The sequence below is a fragment of the Dermacentor silvarum genome, chromosome 3, assembly GCF_013339745.2.
Source record: "Dermacentor silvarum isolate Dsil-2018 chromosome 3, BIME_Dsil_1.4, whole genome shotgun sequence".
NCBI classification, from domain to species: domain Eukaryota; kingdom Metazoa; phylum Arthropoda; class Arachnida; order Ixodida; family Ixodidae; genus Dermacentor; species Dermacentor silvarum.
In genome coordinates this window covers 97,859,108-97,878,263 of record NC_051156.1, presented here as the reverse complement: position 1 = coordinate 97,878,263, position 19,156 = coordinate 97,859,108, and the positions used below count along the sequence as shown (strand labels likewise).

Sequence of the window (19,156 nt, the reverse complement as noted above, 5' to 3'; positions counted from 1 at the left end):
GAAACTTTTGATGGAATCTAATGGCATATTCGGGTGGTCCTGAGCTGCATAGGTGGTAAAAAACAAACTTACAGATGTATTACGAGAACAACTAGTCATGTAAGTGATGATCCGGTTTCCTTGTCATCAGTTGAGTCTACTTATGCTAGCAGTAACACAATTAGTTGCTCTTTTACATGAACTCTGCAACGCTGCCGGAGCGCTCTGAAACGACCGCCCAAATATGACCTCTTCGACCTGACTAACTGACCACATCTTTCTTACCTGCGCTAGGAGGGAGGCGTATTCCCTGGAGTGACCGAACGGATCAATCTGCCATCCTATTCGAGGCACGCCGCATTTGCCGAAAGTGTCCTTGAGCTTGCGTATGCCGTAGGTCATCTGATCGATTGTGTTGGCGTAGTAGACGGCAGCCTCGTCGTTCATCACCCAGCCACCGCTGATGAACTCCATGCGACCTGCAGGATGCGGCGATGCGCGGGCTTTATGAGACGGCATGCCTTCACGAAACTATATCACGTATTTTTCAGTCATGCAAGGTTTTTAGCAAACTTGACGTAACACGTTTGTTGTAATGAATTACTTGTAATCAATTACTTGTTGGTAATGTCATAATATAACGATTACTTTTTTAACTCAGTAACGCTCAGTGTAATAAAATTACTTGTTTTCACTAACCAATTACATGTAACCATGTTATATTTTTTTATGAAACAAGCTCTAACAGGTGGCAAGGCTTTGAGCACTTACACTTGGCGGGAACTAAAGTAGAGTGTCCGTGGCCTGCTATTGACATTCGCGAAAGGGTGATGATGGTGATCATGACGATGATAAAAATGTATATATTAAGGGATGGCTCGAATGCATTTTATGTGGGACAGGAAGGGGGATAAAACATGCACATTGGTTTACCTCCTTCACACATCAGCGTTCTGCTGCTGCGCCTAGAACACCTGAACACGGCAGGATTGTAGATTTGCACACCTACGACATCTGAGCTTTTCTCTCGTAATAAATTTCTCGCTTTGTTTTGAAAGCTCATTTGACTGGCCTTCATAGGCGGTAAGAGCTGCTGCTCGATTCTTCGCTTAGTGTGGCCTATGACATCTCTGATACAGACAGAAGTTTTCGGCCATCAAACGTATATGTGTTTTCATCTGTCTGATACGTGGCTTATATATATACACCTGGGCCCCGAATTCACAAGTACTTCTTACGCTAGAAGTTTCGCAAGAAACAATTTCAGCCAATCCGGGTGCAAGGCATATTATTATCTGAGGTGGCCGGCCAATGGCAAAGAGCACTTACAAAAGAAAAGCTTTGTTAATCTGGCCCCTGGTTCTTAAATTCTAACGCACACACAGCATTTTTAGGGCTGAATAATATGCAGAACAGAACAGAACAGAACCTACAGAACATACAGAGTTACAAAATGGATGCCAAAGAAAGGGAAGCGCAGCCAAGGACGACAAAGAATTAGGTGTAATGACGAAATTAGGAAGTTTGCAGCCATAACTTGGAATAAGCTAGCGCAAGACAGAAGTAATTGGAGATTGCTGGTAGATGCTTTCGTCCTGCAATGGACATATGACAGGGGGATTATGAATATGCAGGTTTATTTTAATATACACTGCAGATGCAGCCACCTTTTCTAGGAACGTGAACGTGAACCATTACCGTTTAAGTCTAAATGGTGAACGAGTGAAGGGCGATGAGAGGAGGTCAATCCTCCGGTGTGGGCCGAGAAATTGAAACGCCGATTCTATGGCGCGACAGCAATGGCCACTTAGAACGCTGAGTGCCAGGAAATAAGCTACGGGCAATTCTTCAATTATTCACTGGCACGATTAGCAGCGCCTTCCCCTACCTACAACGAAGCACTGCGCTTCATATAGGACTCCGGCGCGAGCATCGTGGCTATGCGTCACCACAGTCTTGTGCGCAATGCTTCCGTACCTTACAGCACCGCCTCAAGCGAGCACATCGAGCGAGCTTTAAGTGTAGCTGCTGCTCTTTTCACAGGAAACGAGAGAAGATGACTGGGCGAAATTTTGAAAAGCAATTGTTAGGGAATAGAAACAGCGTGTAAGAGCTGCAGAGGACTTAATGAGAGAGCCAGTCCGACTCGTTTTATTTACCGCATTTTTGCAATGTTGATAAAGGTTGTGATGAGAGTAAGGCAATGTAACCGATGAATTTTTAGCACTTGCTCAATTACTTCACTCGGACAGTAATTGGTCACTGTAATCAATTACAATTTTGAGCGAACTAACTATAATTGCAATCAGCTACTTAATTTTCTGTGGCATGTACAGCTGCAGCGGAAAAAGATAAGCACATGTGACCAATCTCTCGAGCAGATAAATTGCGGTACGCGACGCTGTTGCTCCCTTGCATGCCTAAAACGAGAGTTCCAGACACTCCCTCTTTGACACATGAATATGGCACTTTAGATACCAGTGTTCACGGGAACAAGAGCGCCGCGTCCCGCAATTTCCCTGCTCCGGTCATTGGTCACTTGTGCTAATTTTATTGCGCTGCAGCTGTACAAGTGTGGTTATATTAGGGCTATTAAACAAAGTCGTTTCGAGCAGGCTATGGTTGCAAACAGAGCCCGAGATCTGTTTACGATACGAACACTCGTCTTGCGGTGGCACATTCTTTTATATGTCGACGCCCCATTTTACGAGCCCACAAATAAAACCAAACTTGCCTAGCAATTTTGACCAGCCGTTCCGCGTCCAATTTTTGTGGGGTATCACGAGACAATAGAGCACCTTCTGTGCCATGGTCCAACTTTGGCGGTGAACGATGGGCCCTTACGAGCCATAGTCTAAGCCACTTGGACGACACACCACTCGCAAAGAAAAAGATCCTTGGACCTCGGCCTAAGCACCCTGGCATGCACAAGGCCACAGAGCCATATTGGGCTTCTTGGCGGCGACTGGACTGTACACTTGTTACTGTTAGCGAACCTTTCAGCGAGTGTGTTTACACCTACCTCTTTATTATTTATCTTATCTCTGTTTTGTATCGTCTATCTTTTCCCCTTCCCCAAGTGTAGGGTGCCCACCAGGCCCAGGGTACGACCTTGGTTCCCTTCCCAACCTCTCCCCCCCTCTTCGTCTATCTCTCTTTCTAGCAAATAGACAGTTTTAGTTTGGCATACGCAGAAGCTTTGCGCACGCAAACATGAGAGCTCGACGAACATTAGCGTATTACATGTTTGCGTGCGCAAAGCTTCTGCGTACTTCAAACTAAAACCGTCTATTATAGCTTTGTCGTGGTCGTTAGTCGCTCTTGTTTCACTCTATGAAAAGCGGCAATCAACACAGGACAGTCCAGTTGAATTCAGATTCAACTCTTCGTTTCTTTAAAGCAACTAAAAAGAAAGGTACAAGAAGCAACAGCAGCACATAAGCTCAGGGAAAGGGAAGTGCTTCCCCATTTGGGTAACATGCCGTGAGGCTTCGTAAAGTGGAAAACTGTACTGTTTCATTACGACCTTAGTGTAAGTTGGGCGGGCGAGGTGAAAGGGCCTAGCTCCTCAGCAAGTACCACTTCGTGGTGCCCCTGCATAAATGTATTCGCAGGCAACATCTGCAGAAACGAGGGCAAATTAAGCTACGGAGGAAAAGCGCGTCCGAGTAAGAGCGCTCCTGAAAAAAGTTCCCGGATTCCGATTTGGATTGGTTTAATCTGGGGATCAGAAAACAAGCATCTTACTTGCTACGTCGCTTATGCAAGGTGATCAAAATTAAGATGACAGATTCTTTATATTTTTAATAATGCGCTTAAACGTACGTGAAGACCACCTCTACAGTAGAGTTATCTGGCGAGGGGGACACAAAGTAAGATAATAATTATCGCTGTTAGCAGTGCAATTAATAAAATTGAATAATTAACTTTTGTCTGGCTGCAGTAAGCAGGCCCGTTTGCATTGAAAAAATTAGAGGCAGTCGTGCTTCTACCCAGTTCCACTTGGCAGAATTCTTCTAGCGTATTCGTGCTTTGAGATATCGAACTACGAAGTTTAACCGCCGTTAGCATGCTTACGCATGCAAGACGGTGACGACCGGCGCAAAGCTCCTCCCTTATGTTACGCGCCTTCTGCGTACGGTGTTTAATCTGACAAGGGGAGGAGGCATCGGCAAAAGTGATTACTGTCCCCCTTTCACTCTCGGCTGGCGTAATCGCGAAGCGCAGAAGTCGGAACCGCTATGAAAAGACGGAACCGCGCAGCCTGTAACGATGGTAGCTCCTGTTATACCGAGATAAGGAAGGAGCTTTGCGCCGGTCGTCACTGTCTTGCATGCGTAATCATGCGAACGGCAATTAAACTTCGTAGTTCGGTATCTCAAAGCACGGATACGCTAGAAGAATTCTGCCAAGTGGAACTGTGTAGAAACACGACTGCCTCTAACTTTTCAATGCAAACGTGCCTGCTAACTGTAGCCAGTCAAAAGTTAATTATTCAATTTTTGGTAATTGCAGTGCTAACAGCGACAATTATCATCACACTTTGTGTCCCCCTCACCAGATAGCCCTACTGTAGAGGTGATCTTCACGTACGTCTCAGCACCTAATAAAAAAAAGAAACCGTCGACGTAACTTTGATTACCCTGTATATTAAAATAAAACGCAAAAATGCAATAGTTGAGTGTTAATTTTGCAATCAATGCGGTGAGGCGGGCTAATTGGTGGCTTGAGCTATGCTAGTTGGGTGCTGCAGCTGTTACGTTTGAGTTATATTTCAGCTTTTCCCTTCAGCTTTCGTGCAAATGCGAAACCGCAACACGTAGAAGCTGCGCTGATTCATCGTCTTTTTCAAGAAGTAAAAAATTACGGCGCAAAAAAAAAAACAAGGAATGCAGAGGACGTGCGTTAAACTTCCAAGATATTCAAAGAAATTTAGCGAAAGCGCTGTCAGACTGTGCCGGACTACTTGGCCCCGTAACACGTGATCAGAAGCTCCGCCCCCCGTATATATTTCGCTTCATTGCAAGAGAACGTTGTCCGCTCTCCTCTGCCATCACGTGACGGGAGAGACATACGCCATTTACTGAAACGTTACCGGACTGCACGAGCGCGTTGAACCGCTCCTTCTTGGTCTCGTTGAGCCTCTTCCACCAGAGGTTGAAGAAGCCTGTCTCCACGAAGATGAACCGCCTGCTCGGATCTTGCTCCAGTTCATCCAGCACACTCTCGAAGATATAGCGCACGCCAACGTTGGCGTTATCATTTTTGGCTGCGAAAAAAATAACAAATAACAACAGCGTTAAAACATTATGCGCATCCAATGGCCATGTTGGAATCTGTATGGAGGGAAGCTTTGGTGAAACGGGTAATTAAATGCTATAAACGTAACTGCAATGCTCACAGTTGTCTTTAGTGTCATCTATGTAACGTGTAATTACATGCAATGTTTACGTTTGTGCACCGTACCAGTCAGCTTTAATGTGATGCCGCAGTTATCTTTATGCGCTACACCGTTCACAAATTAAGCCAAGATGCAAAAAAAAGCAAGTTCGTGAGAATGCACACTCTGAGACGTCAACGTCACAGTGACGTCACGAGGACGATAGTGATGTCTGTCGAGGGAAGAATGGTGAGGACAGATGTACGATGGGAGAAGTAGGGCGCAAGGGTAAGGTTGACTTAATTTCCACGTTTCATTCCTGCGTCCATGACCTAGTAGAAACTGGTGCTAGTGCGCATGCTCTCGTGCGAACGTGATCTCGCGCGCACGCTATACGCAATGTGAGGCACGTGCCTCTTTGGGCAAGACAGCAGCAGCAACCATGGTCATGAATGTCCAGGAGTGTTCGCTATAACCGCTTCGCTTCGCAAGAAGGGCCTAACACTTTCCGTTCCATCGCTCTTTGTGTGGTCTTTAGCTTGTTCTCGAGCTTCTTTGTTAACCTCCAAGTTTCTGCCCCATATGTTAGCACCGGAAGAATGCTATGATTGTACATTTTATTGCGATAGCAATTATATGGACACTCAAAAGCAGATTTCTGCCGTCGGCGTCGCCGTCGCCGTGAGGTTCCGTATGACGTCAATGGAGATGAAATCGTCGCCGCGCGCCGAACGCTGTATGTGTGAGTGAAAGGGCGCGAGGGGCGCGCGATTTCATGGGAAGTGAACGCACGGCGGAGAATAAACGCGCGTTCTGCGCCGTGCTAGCTTAAGGGTTGCAGAAGTAGGCGTCTCTTTCCTCCTTTACAATCACCATATATGTAGAGCAAACGCGCCTTCTTCCGACGCACGAGAGGCCGTGGGGGAGGGGGGAGAAGGGGAGAGAAGGGAGGCGACGTTTAGCTGCGGCACTAAGTGCCTATTTATATCAGAGGCTCCGGCAACAGTCACCAACGCCGCACGCATTTTTAGCGAACGCGGGCAAAACGCCGACGGCGTCGACAACAGTTCGGCGTGTTGCCGGTACTGCTGCATGCCCAAGTTTATGCAGCTGATAAAGCTAATGTCATTACTCCGTATAGCTCTCTACAATTTTGCTATCGCAATTGATGCTTCGCCTTTCAGGTGAAACTGCGACTTTTTTTCTTTTATTGCGATCGCAATTATATGGACACTCAAAAGCAGATTTCTGCCGTCGGCGTCGCCGTCGCCGTGAGGTTCCGTATGACGTCATTTGAAGAAGAAATCGTTTGGCGCTGAGCTGTGCTCCCTCAAGGGCTGCAGAAGATAGCGCCAACCTTTCCCTTTACCTCAAGAACCACTTATCGCCGCGCGCCGAACGCTGTATGTGCGAGTGAAAGGGCGCGAGGGGCGCGTCTTTCACGGGGAGTGAATGCACGGCGGAGAACAAACGCGCGTTCTGCGCCGTGCTCGCTTAAGGGCTGCAGAAGTAGGCGTCTCTGTTCTCCTTCACAATCACCATGTATGTAGAGCCAACGCGCCTTCTTCCGACGAGCGAGAGGTCATGGGGGAGGGGGAGGGAAGGGAGGCGACGTTTAGCTGCGGCACGCAGTGCCTATTTATATCAGAGGCTCCGGCAACAGTCACCAACGCCGCACGCATTTTGAGCGAACGCGGGCAAAAGGCCGATGGCGTTGACAACAGTTCTGCGTGTTGCCGATGCTGCTGCATGTCCAAGTTTATACAGCTGATAAAGCTAATATCATTACTCCGTATAGCTCTCTACAAGTTTGCTATCGCAATTGATGCTTCGCCTTTCAGGTGAAACTGCGACAACTTTTTTAATGACACTGTTAAGCTCCCATTCATGATTTAGCCATGCCTGCCGTATGCACTCCAACCCAATTTTATTCTCCTGTAAATTTCTTTCTCATGATCAGGGTCCCCTGTGAGTAATTCATCTAGATAAACGTACTGCTTTACAGACTCTAGAGCCTGACTGGCGATCCTGAATTCTTGTTCCCTTGCGAGGCTATTGAACATTATTTTTGTCTTCTGCACATTAATCTTCAACCCCACTCTTACACATTCTCGGTTAAGGTCCTCAATCATTTGCTGTAATTCATCCCCATTATTGCTGAATAGGACAATGTCAACAAATAACACGTTCATGTTGACAAATAACACGTTCGGCCGACACTTCTGATATTTTTTTCTGCCATCTATAAGGAAAATATTGAAGTAATGCTCGCCGTAGGCGAGGAGCTTCTCGACATGCCGCTGGCGCGCAGCTTCTGGCATTGAACTCGGACAAATCCATCGCAACAGATGCTTTGAAAGCAGTGGCGCGAGGGGAAATATTTCGCTCACCAGCTCTTTGCACACGTCTCGCACTTCGCTCTTCGCGCGGCTTATGACGTCACGCTGTTTACGAAAAAGAAGAGATCCATTGACGAAATCGCGAGAATGCTTGAGACAGGGCGCAGAGCAGTTCGAAAGATGAATAATAGCTTACGTTACTGGAAAATAAAATACTGCGGTATCTCCACTACGAATTGCGCGGCAAGTGATCTTGCAGCACGACAAGGCGCATCTTCATATTTATTTCTAACAGAGGAGAGAACTGAAGAAATAGGTTAAGAAGTGACGGAATGGGCCAGGAAGTGGGGTGGGAAACGACGCGTTCGTCAGTGTCAACTTGCGTCCTCCACGTGTACCTACAGAACCACAGATTTCGCTACAGCTTTAATAGCAAGTTGAAGAGGAGTACATGGGGAATGATTTATTGTACTCCGGCGAAGAGACAAGCTTCTTGTGCTTTGCGAGAAATACGTAAATTGGCTGTATTACGCTATTGCTCTATTGCTCTATCGGCGGTTATGAGCATGACCTTGAAAAGCCGCAAATTACACGCCACAAGTCCTTGTCTCCTATATCTGTTTGCTGCAGTGCACTGCAGCTTTTGCGCACTCTCCGCGATTAGACAGTTACGAGCTTCCTCCGGTTGCGCCGTAATCTGCAGCCACTTAGCGGATAGAATAGCGCGGCGTGGCCAGAACAATGGATCGACAGCAGCTACACGCAATTGCGTCGCGGATCCATGGGGCCTGCTCATCTTTATCGTACTTTCGGCGTCTGCCGTGGAATTTTACAGCAAGCAGACATACAATGGTCGGAAAACGAATCTAGGACTCCCAGAGCGTAGCCTGGAGCCGGAGAAAAAATATACAGATGAACCCGAATATATCGAACCCATATATGGCGAATTATTGTGTATAACGGACAGCAGTAAAAACGCCTTGAAAAGTTTTGTGTAATATTTTTATTTTATATATCGAACTACCTATGTACATCGTACTTTGTTGTGGTCCTCTTCAGATTCGATATATCCTGGGTTTGACTGACAAAAAATTGTCAATTTCGTATACTGAAGTAGGCTGTGTACCGTGGTGTCAGGATAGTTCTTGTTTTCTTACACCGTTGTGCATACGAATGAATGCTTCTTAACACTGTCAACGCATGAGGTACTGGATTCGAATCCCCGTGCAGCCAGATACCCACCGTTTTTTCTTTTCTTCTAAGGGGTAGAGATGTGCCACGACTTGGCGCTCGATTGTTTATATGGGTTCTCATCTCTAAAGATGGCCCTATAAAGATTTGCGAGAGTCTCTGGCACCCTTTGTCCCCACCCCAGCTTTGGTGAAATAGCCGAACGTCCGCCGCTGCTGGGAGGTACAAGACCAGCTCCCGGCTTGGTGCTCGGCGACTGCGGGAGTTCCAGACGCTTGGAAGGACACCCACCTATTTGGAAGCTGGCGGTGTTGGAACCACCAGACTGTTTGTTTTCTTTGTCTTGGTTCTTGCACTGCAAGCATAGCGGTATGTGCGAACCTCTGCCACGTAACACACCTCTGTAAAGCCGGACGCCAGGCCGGAGGCCTGCGTATACACCCGTCTTATAAACCGGTGGGTGTCGCGCTGGTGAACGAACCACACGCTTCCTGCAGCCAAGCCGGGCGTAAACAGTGGTAGGGTGTGGATAGATGTTTACCAGTAATTCATACTGTGTGCGTATCGAATACGTGAACCGAGAGGGGCAGGAGAAAATAGTATCTTTGCTCTCCTAATTGCGCCCTTTGGGGACTGTGACTAAATTATTCGGAGATAAATGTGAGTCTGCCATTGTTTTCGGGGATGCCCCTCGAAAGTGTGTTGAAATTATGAATTAGGTATGGCCCACAAGGATTCGATGTTGTAGTGGGTTTGAAATCCAGACCGTAGAGTGCTCAAGGCTGTACCCACGTGTGCTTATGTGCTTTAAAGCGAGAGTTACGGGATGGAGCTTACATGCGCTTTGTGATTATTAAAACGTATTAAAACGCTGGAAGAACGCCAACATTATACTAATCCATAAGAAGGGAGACGTTAAAGAACTGAAGAATTATAGACCCATTAGCTTGCTTTCAGTATTGTATAAAATATTCACCAAAGATAATTTCTAATAGAATCAGGGCAACACTTGACTTCAGCCAACCAAGAGAACAGGCTGGCTTCAGGAAGGGATATTCTACGATGGATCATATCCATGTCATAAATCAGGTAATCGAGAAATCTGCGGAGTACAATCAACCTCTCTACATGCTTTCATAGATTATGAAAAGGGATTTGATTCAGTAGAGATACCAGCAGTCATAGAGGCATTGCGGCATCAAGGAGTACAAGAGGCATACGTGAATATCTTAGCAAACATCTACAAGGATTCCACAGCTACCTTGGTTCTCCACAAGAAAAGTAGAAAGATACCTATCAAGAAAGGGGTGAGGCAAGGAGACACAATCTCTCCAATGCTATTCACTGCATGCTTAGAAGAAGTATATTCAAGCTCTTAGACTGGGAAGGCTTAGGAGTGAGGATCAACGGCGAATATCTCAGCAACCTTCGGTTTGCAGATGACATTGTCCTATTCAGAAACAGTGGAGACGAATTACAACAAATGATTGAGGACCTTAATCGAGAAAGTGTAAGAATTGGGTTGCAGATGATTATGCAGAAGACAAGACAATGTTCAATAGCCTGGCAAGGGAACAAGAATTCAGGATCGCCAGTTAGCCTCTAGAGTCTGTAAAGGAGTACGTTTATCTAGGTCAATTACTCACAGGGGACCCTGATCACGAGAAAGAAATTCACAGAAGAATAAAATTGGGTTGGAGTGCATACGGCAGGCATGGCCAAATCATGAATGGGAGCATAACAGTGTCGTTGAAAAGAAAAGTGTTCAATCATGCATTTTTACCGGTGCTAACATATTGGGCAGAAACTTGGAGGTTAACAAAGAAGCACGAGAACAAGTTAAGGACCGCACAAAGAGCGATGGAACGAAAATTCTTAGGACTAACGTTAAGAGACAGGAAGAGAGCGGTGTGGATCAGAGAACAAACGGGGATAGCCGATATTCTAGTTGACATTAAGCGGAAGAAATGAAGCTGGGCAGGCCATGTAATGTGTAGGATGGATAACCGGTGGACCATTATGGTTACAGAATGGATACCAAGAGAAGGGAAGCGCAGTTGAGGTCGGCAGAAAACCAGATGGGATGATGAAGTTAGGAAATTTGCAGGCGCAAGTTGGAATACGCTAGCGCAAGACAGGGGTAATTGGAGATCGCAGGGAGAGGCCTTCGTCCTGCAGTGGACATAAAATATAGGCTGATGATGATGATGATGATGATTCAGAAATGAGTGTCTGTCTCTCGAATGTACTGCATACTACAACCTGTGCACTTGAGCAGATAGAGAACATTTCAACTGCCGCAGTCAGAGGCACCCTCATATTTTGAAACAGAAAGAAGACCCGCTGCTTCTTGCGAATGAGATCGTGTTCACTTATGGACTTAATTTTGGTGTATTGCAGGACGCGCAGCTTTTGAAGGTCTCCCGCCTCATTTTAGACGACATTACGTCCGTAATGTCCGTGGCCCGACTATAACCAACCCGAGTAGGTTTCGGAATGACTTGTCGCATTTTGTCGCTTTGTAGTAATTGTTTATGGTGTTTTTGGAGTATCGAGTTTATGTTAGGTGTCTAAGACGAAAATGTGTGATATATATATATATATATATATATATATATATATATATATATATATATATATATATATATCTGCTCGTAAAAAATGCAGAACCAGCGCAAGAAGGCAGATAAAATTGCACTCACTTCCATAGAAGTACTGGTCAACCGTCTTTAGCCATCCCAGATCCATGTGTGTGTGGGCCAGCAAGTGGACGTTCAACATGCCCGGTCTGGTCGCTGGACAGCTCTGAGTAAGAAAATATACCATTGGCAGTGGACACTACTCGTATATTTCGCAAGGTGCAAATAAGGAGGTGTGTATCCCTCGCAAGGGTGCAAAATAAGGATACTCGAACGTAGGTCGGCACAGTGTCCTAGTTCCTGTTTCAGCAGGGCGATGTTTCATGACCTCGGTTAGTAAGGATAGTCACGCGGAGAACAAGTTGAAAAAAAAAAAAAAACGTTGAAGCACATTTTGTTGTGGCACCCCACGTGCCTTCATCGAGGTGACGAACACTCTGAAGTCATGAGTGGCACCTTACCGACGTCAGTCTCGTGCACTCTTCTATACTCTATCGCATTAGTACCTTGCAACTCTGCCGAAGGTGCGAGGAGTACACAGACAACATCTTTGCACAGCGGAATATAGTTTAGGCGTAACTGTCTCATTATTGGCGGTATTAGGCAGTTTTATTTTTGCTTGGTACATGGTACGTTACAGCGATATGTGACATGTCAGGCCTTTTGTGCATGTACGTCGTGTACCGCGAATTACTGTGGAAGTCACCGCTGGTGACTGTAACAGCCACCGTAACCATGATTGTGTACAACATGTCAGCATCCATAAAGCCCAGAGCACCCGCTTCGATCCGAATTCGCGCTTGTTATGGGCTTTCCGCCGTGACAGCAAGAAATAAATGGAAAAATCCGTCATCGCTTAGTCTCGTCTCATGCTGAGGGCAAAACACAAGGTACGTTGTGCCATTGTTATTTAGATTAGCTGTGTATTTTGATGCGACTAAACGGCGTTGAGGCATAAAAGTGGTTTGATTTGCAGTTAGCAGATGGTGTGACAGCATTAGCACTGGTGATGCGGTGACGATGCGGAACACTATAAAGGCTTAATTGTTCACCTCACCATTAATTTACTACCCCACTCTAGTATGGTACACGATGATGGTGGCGAGAAAACGCCAAACAGACGTCGAGGAGACTGTGCGGCTCAAGTGAAAATTTAAAAGCGCTTTCGCTCTTACTGATGGCTAAGGAGGCTGCAAGGAACTACTGAGAAAGCTTGCATATAAAGCTAAGCTCCGCTGTCGCGTTCATGTGAACGCAGCTTGTGGTTACAACGCCAAAACATTTGTTGCGTCAGTACACCACCTTTGGAGCATGTATTGATAGACAGGATGGCAAGCAGACACAAGCGCACGACGACGTGCGGATGAACACATTTTAAAGGGCAAGTCCGGCGTTTTTTTTTAACCATATTAGGATATATTCTCATTTTCAAATTGCATTGACAGTCATGTCACCGGTAGGGTGGTCCAGTTTGCTTAGAAACTCATCAACAACTTTAAATAACCGATAAACAAAATACCGAAACCGGTTCTGACGTCACAACGAGTCGATGGCGTCAGAACCTACACTACCGTAATGTAAACACGCAGAAGGCGTGCTAAACACACAGCACACGTGGCGCTAACGCCAAAAAAGCAAAGCCGATTATGTCTCCTGACGACGCGGGGAGTATTACAGCTCCTTCGAACTTGACAGCGGCGATTTCAGTGGCGATTTCAACGACATTATGAGCGCTGAAGGATCGCCGTTTGCATTTGACCAGCCTCCACCGCGCGAGGTAGCTGACGACGTGCGCAAGCTCAACGCCTTGTGTTGCGGCAAGACCAAGAGAAGCACTGGTTATCACGTCTGCCAAAACGATGATTGTCGGTCATCGCCTCGTAGAAATAGGAGCCAGCTTCATTGTTTCTGGGCGAAGTTGTGGTGTAGTCTCTGACTTCACAAACACAGGGTGGCCCGCCAGAAGTCATGTATTCATGGGCATGAGTCGGGAACACGCCTTTAAAATTTATTTGGCTCTGTTCTCTACGGCATTACGCAATCAACCAACAAACGCTACCTAATTATCCTCGCATCAACAAATATTTGTCTACAAGCGCACCATTCCTGTAATTAAAGGAATAGCTTTCTCGCGGCGCTCAGCTATTCACTTACGCTGAACAATCGTCGGCGAGGATATGGGCTGCGATATATGTGCAAGCATGACGCACCTGCACTCCATCTCAATCACATCATTTTCACCTGCGTGTTTCCTCCTCGGCTCCAATTTATTTCGCAGCAATTTCATTTCTAACTACACGCAAGGGACGCTCCCGGAAACGAGTCGCCACAGACTATAGGAATGCTCCAGGACATCGTCTCGAACCTTACTCCACTGCTCAAGACGACATCCTATCTTGCTTCGTTTTGTGCGTTGCTCTACAGCAAGCACAGTCCGAGACCTGACAACTGGTTGGCTACTGACCTACAACGAATCGCACGTACTCACCTCGTATCCACATTTCTCGTTCCTTGGTCTCGTAGAAGGCGCCGAGGATACTATGGCTACCAGAAAGGCCGCTGACAGCGCGACGGTTTGCACTGCAGTCTTCATGGCTGACCCTTTCTTCTCAGCGTCGGAGCACGTGAGCACCCAGAAGGGCTGTCTCGCTTCGCTTACTTAAGTCACCTGCAACAAAGCCAGGCATGCAGCCGTCGCTGCCGAAAAACAAAGAGGGACAAACAAGGACCAGCAGCAGGAGACCTCGACGCACCAGGCGTTGCCAAGAAAGTACGCGCAGCGCGCGTAATCAGCGCTGGCAGGAACGAAGGCGCCGCTGGCGACAGTGAACTCACACCCGACCCGCGAAGAGACCGCGGCCGTGGCTTCAAGTTTCTAACTCGTTATCAGATCTGGCCGATAAGGGGTGGATGTCTGGGGAGTTCACGTGCTCTATTGCGGAGAGGGAGAACGCACAGGGTGTGTGTGTGCGTGTTGGAGTGGGGGAGGCAAGGAGGGAATGTAGCGCCTCCTTTAGACAGTCGGGAGAAGGCGACAGCAAGTTGCCCCTGTCACAATGGCGGGTGCGTGTGTGTGTGTGTGTGTGGAGAGAGGAGAATGGGTGAGGGAACTTTGCCGCCTCCTTCAGACAATCGGCAGAAAAAGCCGGCAAGTTACCGGCGAAGCTGTTATCGCAACGGCGATCAAAAAACGCGAAAGCATCGGCTATAGTTGGGTATTCATATCCAGGCGGGCACAGCGCTGAAGACACAGACACAGGAGAAGGCACATGGAAAACACATATAAAACGAGCCAATGGGCTATGTTTCATATTCTATAGTTTTTTTCTTATTTTTTTATGTTTTCTATGTTTTTCGCGCTTTCTACGTTTTCTATGTTTCTGTTTTATTTCATTTTTTTCCTTATCTTTACGTTTTCCAGCACAACGGGTCCTTTTCTATATGCCTTCACCTGTGCCCGTGTCTTTAGCGGTGTTCCCTTCTGAGGATGAATAAACGCCGGCAACAGTCAGCCGATGACCGCTGTGTCCGGCAATATCGGACCCCTCTCTATTGTTTCCCGCGGTATAGACTGAGAACGAAAGCGTGCGTAAGAGAGATATGCGCGATGTCGATCGGCGCTGCCCTTTCAGCCAGGGAAAGGGGGTGTGGGGAGAGGCCGTGTACGTTATCATACATTGGAGAGGCGATAGTGATGTTACCGCGTGACTGCGGTCGGCGATTTCACGTGCTGTGCTGTTCTCTCTTTTTTTTTTTTTTGTTCCTTTTTCTGCGTATATGCGCTCCTATGTGCTCTGCCGGCTAAACATTGCTGTAAACACAGTATTTGTTATTTGACGGAGATAACAAGGGGATAACGCCCGCAACAAAACTGGCAGTCGTTCCGTTACAAAATTGCGGACGTGATACAGTCCAGCGCGCAACTTACGAATTTCGGAATTGCGCGAAACAGAAGAATCGTTTTTCAAACTGAACGTTTCCTCCGCATCGTTGAAAATAAAATAAGACTAGGTTTTGCGACGGCATGCATGTAATACATGAACTATCTGTGAATGTGTACAGGTCGAGTAGTGTTGCATGGTGATCAGGCACACGAACAGCCGGAAATGTCGATGTAATAAAAAATTGTGGGGTTTTACGTGTCAAATCAATATCGTTATGATGCACACCGTAGCGGGGGACTCCAGATCAATTCTTCACCACCTGGCGTTCTTACCGTGCACCCATCATGGGTACACGGACGTTTTTCGAAATGCGGCCACCGTGGCCGAGATTTGATCCCGCGACCTCGAGCTTAGCAGCGTCACGCCGAAGCTACTACACCACTACGGCGGGTATGTCCAGATAATCAAGTACTATAGAATTTCACCATTATCACCATTCTAAATTTAGCAGAACAGTCTCTACTTTAGAGTAAATTTCCCGATTCCCGGCTTGATCCAGTCAGAATGGCCAAATGTCTTGACTTTTACTTGTTTTCTGCTGAATAACAATCAATAAAACAGACTTAACATTTATAATGCCTGACAGCTCTGTCGCACATTTTTCTCTTCTTCTGTTGATTTGTCACAAACATGCAGGTGGTTCGTTCTTCTCGTGGTTTTAGTTTTGTTGAGGCTGTAATCGGTCGCAGTAGTTCCATCTGTATTGGCAGCCGTGTTAACCAGGAAAATAGTGCACCTTCCTTGTATTTGCGACATGGTAGTACACAAAAAAGTTCATGCAGGTTAAACGCACATGTTGGAACTTATGAGAAGCGATTCTTAAGTTGAGTGTGTATTTGTACGCTTTACAGTTAGCGGCAATCTGCTCAATTGGGTGATGACACGTGTGCCTGCACAGAAAAGTATGACACGTATCAAGCAACACTAAGGCATTCCGCACCCCTTCACGCTATTTTTGGCGGAGAGTGGCAGTCAACCCTCAAATCAGTTCCTCGCGGCCTCATCAGACAACCTGCACGAGTCGCAGGCGAGGGACCGCATGATCCCTTACGGCGAGATACTCCAATACTACATGGCGCTTAGTTCTACCACATGGCGCTTAGTTCAAACCAACAGCTTCCTTAACCCTAAGCTCTACCACCGCATCTGCCCCGAAATTTACTCCCCACTCTGCACGCTCTGTACCCACCCTGCCGACCTACATCACGTTATCTGGGCCTGCCCACAGGTCACGCGCACGCACAAACATGGCAATCACTGCATGCACTCACCATTACCGCTGCTGACCAGTGGGAGGCCATGCTGCTGAGCAGCGACCCGGAGGATCAGCTCCGGGTCGTCCGAATGGCCGCTAACGCCGCTACACCACAAGGACTGGCCACCGTCTAATGGAGGGGTCGAGAGGGCGGAGGGGGGCGGGGGGTGTCCCGCCCCTCTGGCCGCCTTTAATCCCATCCAGGATTCAATAAAAGTTGTTTCTCTCGTCATGATCCAGTGCCAGTGTCTTCAGTGGGACACACTCATTCTCGAGGCTGTGCCCCAGTGGCAAATACCGACTGGCTAAGTCAAATAAAGTAAGGTACACGAAAGAATTCGTGAAATATAATTACCAATTCTATCAACAGTTCGGTTTCCTTTAGAGATATATGTGGGTCGACATTAAATCTCGACGTTTGAAGTAGGAATCGTACGTAGTGGGACACTTCCCTTCCGGAAGATTGGCGAAGAACCCAGTGGCCCACACTGAGTGGGAAAATCAAGGAGTGCGATAAATATAAATCGCCATTCGATTACCATATAACCGTCGCCTCCCCTCCCTCCCTCCCTTCTCCCTGCGGCCTTTCGCGCGACGGAAGAAGACACGTTTGCTCGATATACATGGTGATTGTAAAGCAGGAAAGAGACGCTTAATTCTGCTGCCCTTCAGGGAGCACGGCGCAGAACGCGCGTTTGTCCTCCGCCGTGCGTTCACTCCCCGTGAAAGCGCGCGTCGCTCGCGCCCTTTTACTCGTACATACAACGTCCGGCGCGCGGCGACGATTTCATCGCCGTTGAGGTCACACGGAACCTCACGGTGACGGCGACGGCAACGCCGACGGCAGAAATCCTTTTTGAGTGTTCATATAATTGCTATGGCAACAAAACAGAAGTTTGAAGGTGCGTTGGGAATGGGTTATCCAGTCCTTTAGCCAATAGTTCTAAGGACGCCTGCATTTCCTGTGTGGTATAGATGATTGAGTCCACATTGACGGCTGTTGGGAGTCTGTTTCTATAAAGGAGGTAATTAAATAAAGCATGTTTGTTTCTGGATTTAGATAGATAATCAAAATGTTTTTTATCGTACTCATCTTTTGCGTGTTTAATAGTACGTTTGAAGGTTGCCGAAATAAATTGATAATCTTTACAATTTTGTGAAGTCTGATTATGTATAAGTGTTTTTCCAAGCAGCTTTCCTTCTTCGATAAACTTGTGCGCACTCTCTGCTCCACCAGGGAGGAAGTGAGATACGCTTAGCTGTCTGAATTACGAACTCAGACTTTTGTCGGTACAACTGTAGCGCTGAACAAAAATTGGAGGACGCTTAAGCTTCGCTTTTAAGAGTTGAACGCGATAGCATACAAAGATGCCTGACTGCTTCTCACGCTTCCCGACAACTGCAGCTTAAGCAACCGTAATGGTTTCCGGGAAACACTGGCAGCAAACGCTATGCACGAAGGCGTCGAAATGTACGCTCTTGGATACCAGAATTAGAATTAGTATTCCCCTTTTTGTTTTTGGTATATGGGCCGGACGAAGTTACTGGAGACCCAGTTCGCTTTGGAGGCTCTGGTATCGTGACCTGTTTCGATTTGTATCATGACCTGTTTCCATGTCCTCCTGTGGGTCGGACTGCCGCGAAGGGCAAGGATCAAATCGAACAAACGTTTAGTCTGATCTGGTACTCGGCGCTAAGACTGTACTGGTCACCTGTTCTGCAGCACAAGGAATCGATTCGGTGATTGGTGCGGCAGCTTTTTGCAATAGCTGGGTCATCTGAGCGGTAAACACTTGATAGTGCTTGACACGGAGCGGTAAATACTTGATAGCTTTCGGTAACACTTGTCACAATATGTTGCATTGCCTTTGTCATTGCTTTTTCAATTGCTGAATCAATGAGTTTAGAAAATTATCTTCATTTATTGTATATTGTCTCGCAGTGACGCCAGCGTAGCCAAATGCTCAATCCTTGATGACTGCAATAGCTTCCCGCCGCGAACATCGTCACCTGTCAATTACCTCTATACTACCTGTATTTCGCTAGCTCTCGCCGAACAGTTTGCATAATCGGCCGTATGGTTTCCTCCACACAGCCAGCATGGTTCGGCTTCAGGTGTGCACTCATTAGGGAAATGATCCTCACCACAGACACGCCAACGTGCATTTGATTTGCAGTTTCCTGCACTATGGCTAAAACTCCAACAGTTCCGACACTGGAGTGGACGGGAAGCGAGAGGTTCCACTCTAAAAATAAGTGGCCACACTTTTCCTTCCGATGGACAGGACATACCGGCAAACGTAGCAATAACCGATTCAGTGGCAACTTTTCCCCGTGTACCAGTTGGGTACATAAGTATACAGCTACGGTTCCAGCATCAGACAGCTTCTCCAGAGTCTCAGCTGGGCTTAATCGAGAAGTCTACACCC

At 47.0% G+C, this 19,156-nt stretch overlaps 1 protein-coding gene across 2 annotated transcripts in view; it reads right to left on the bottom strand.

The window, feature by feature from the left end:
• Window positions 1-14,427, bottom strand: part of LOC119445605 (lysosomal alpha-mannosidase-like) — a 62,178-nt gene extending 47,751 nt beyond the window's left edge. The window contains exons 1-5 of one of the 2 annotated variants that reach the window (XM_037709866.2): window positions 14,282-14,427; window positions 14,017-14,196; window positions 11,592-11,694; window positions 5,075-5,248; window positions 265-458 (exon numbers count right to left, since the gene is read on the bottom strand). In XM_037709866.2, coding sequence (XP_037565794.1) covers window positions 265-458; window positions 5,075-5,248; window positions 11,592-11,694; window positions 14,017-14,121 — 576 coding nt within the window. In that variant the 5' untranslated portion in view covers window positions 14,122-14,196; window positions 14,282-14,427. Of the gene's footprint in view, window positions 1-264; window positions 459-5,074; window positions 5,249-11,591; window positions 11,695-14,016 lie in introns of both variants that reach the window. The other variant, XM_037709865.2, reaches the window with a different exon arrangement.
• Window positions 14,428-19,156: the final 4,729 nt, after the last annotated feature.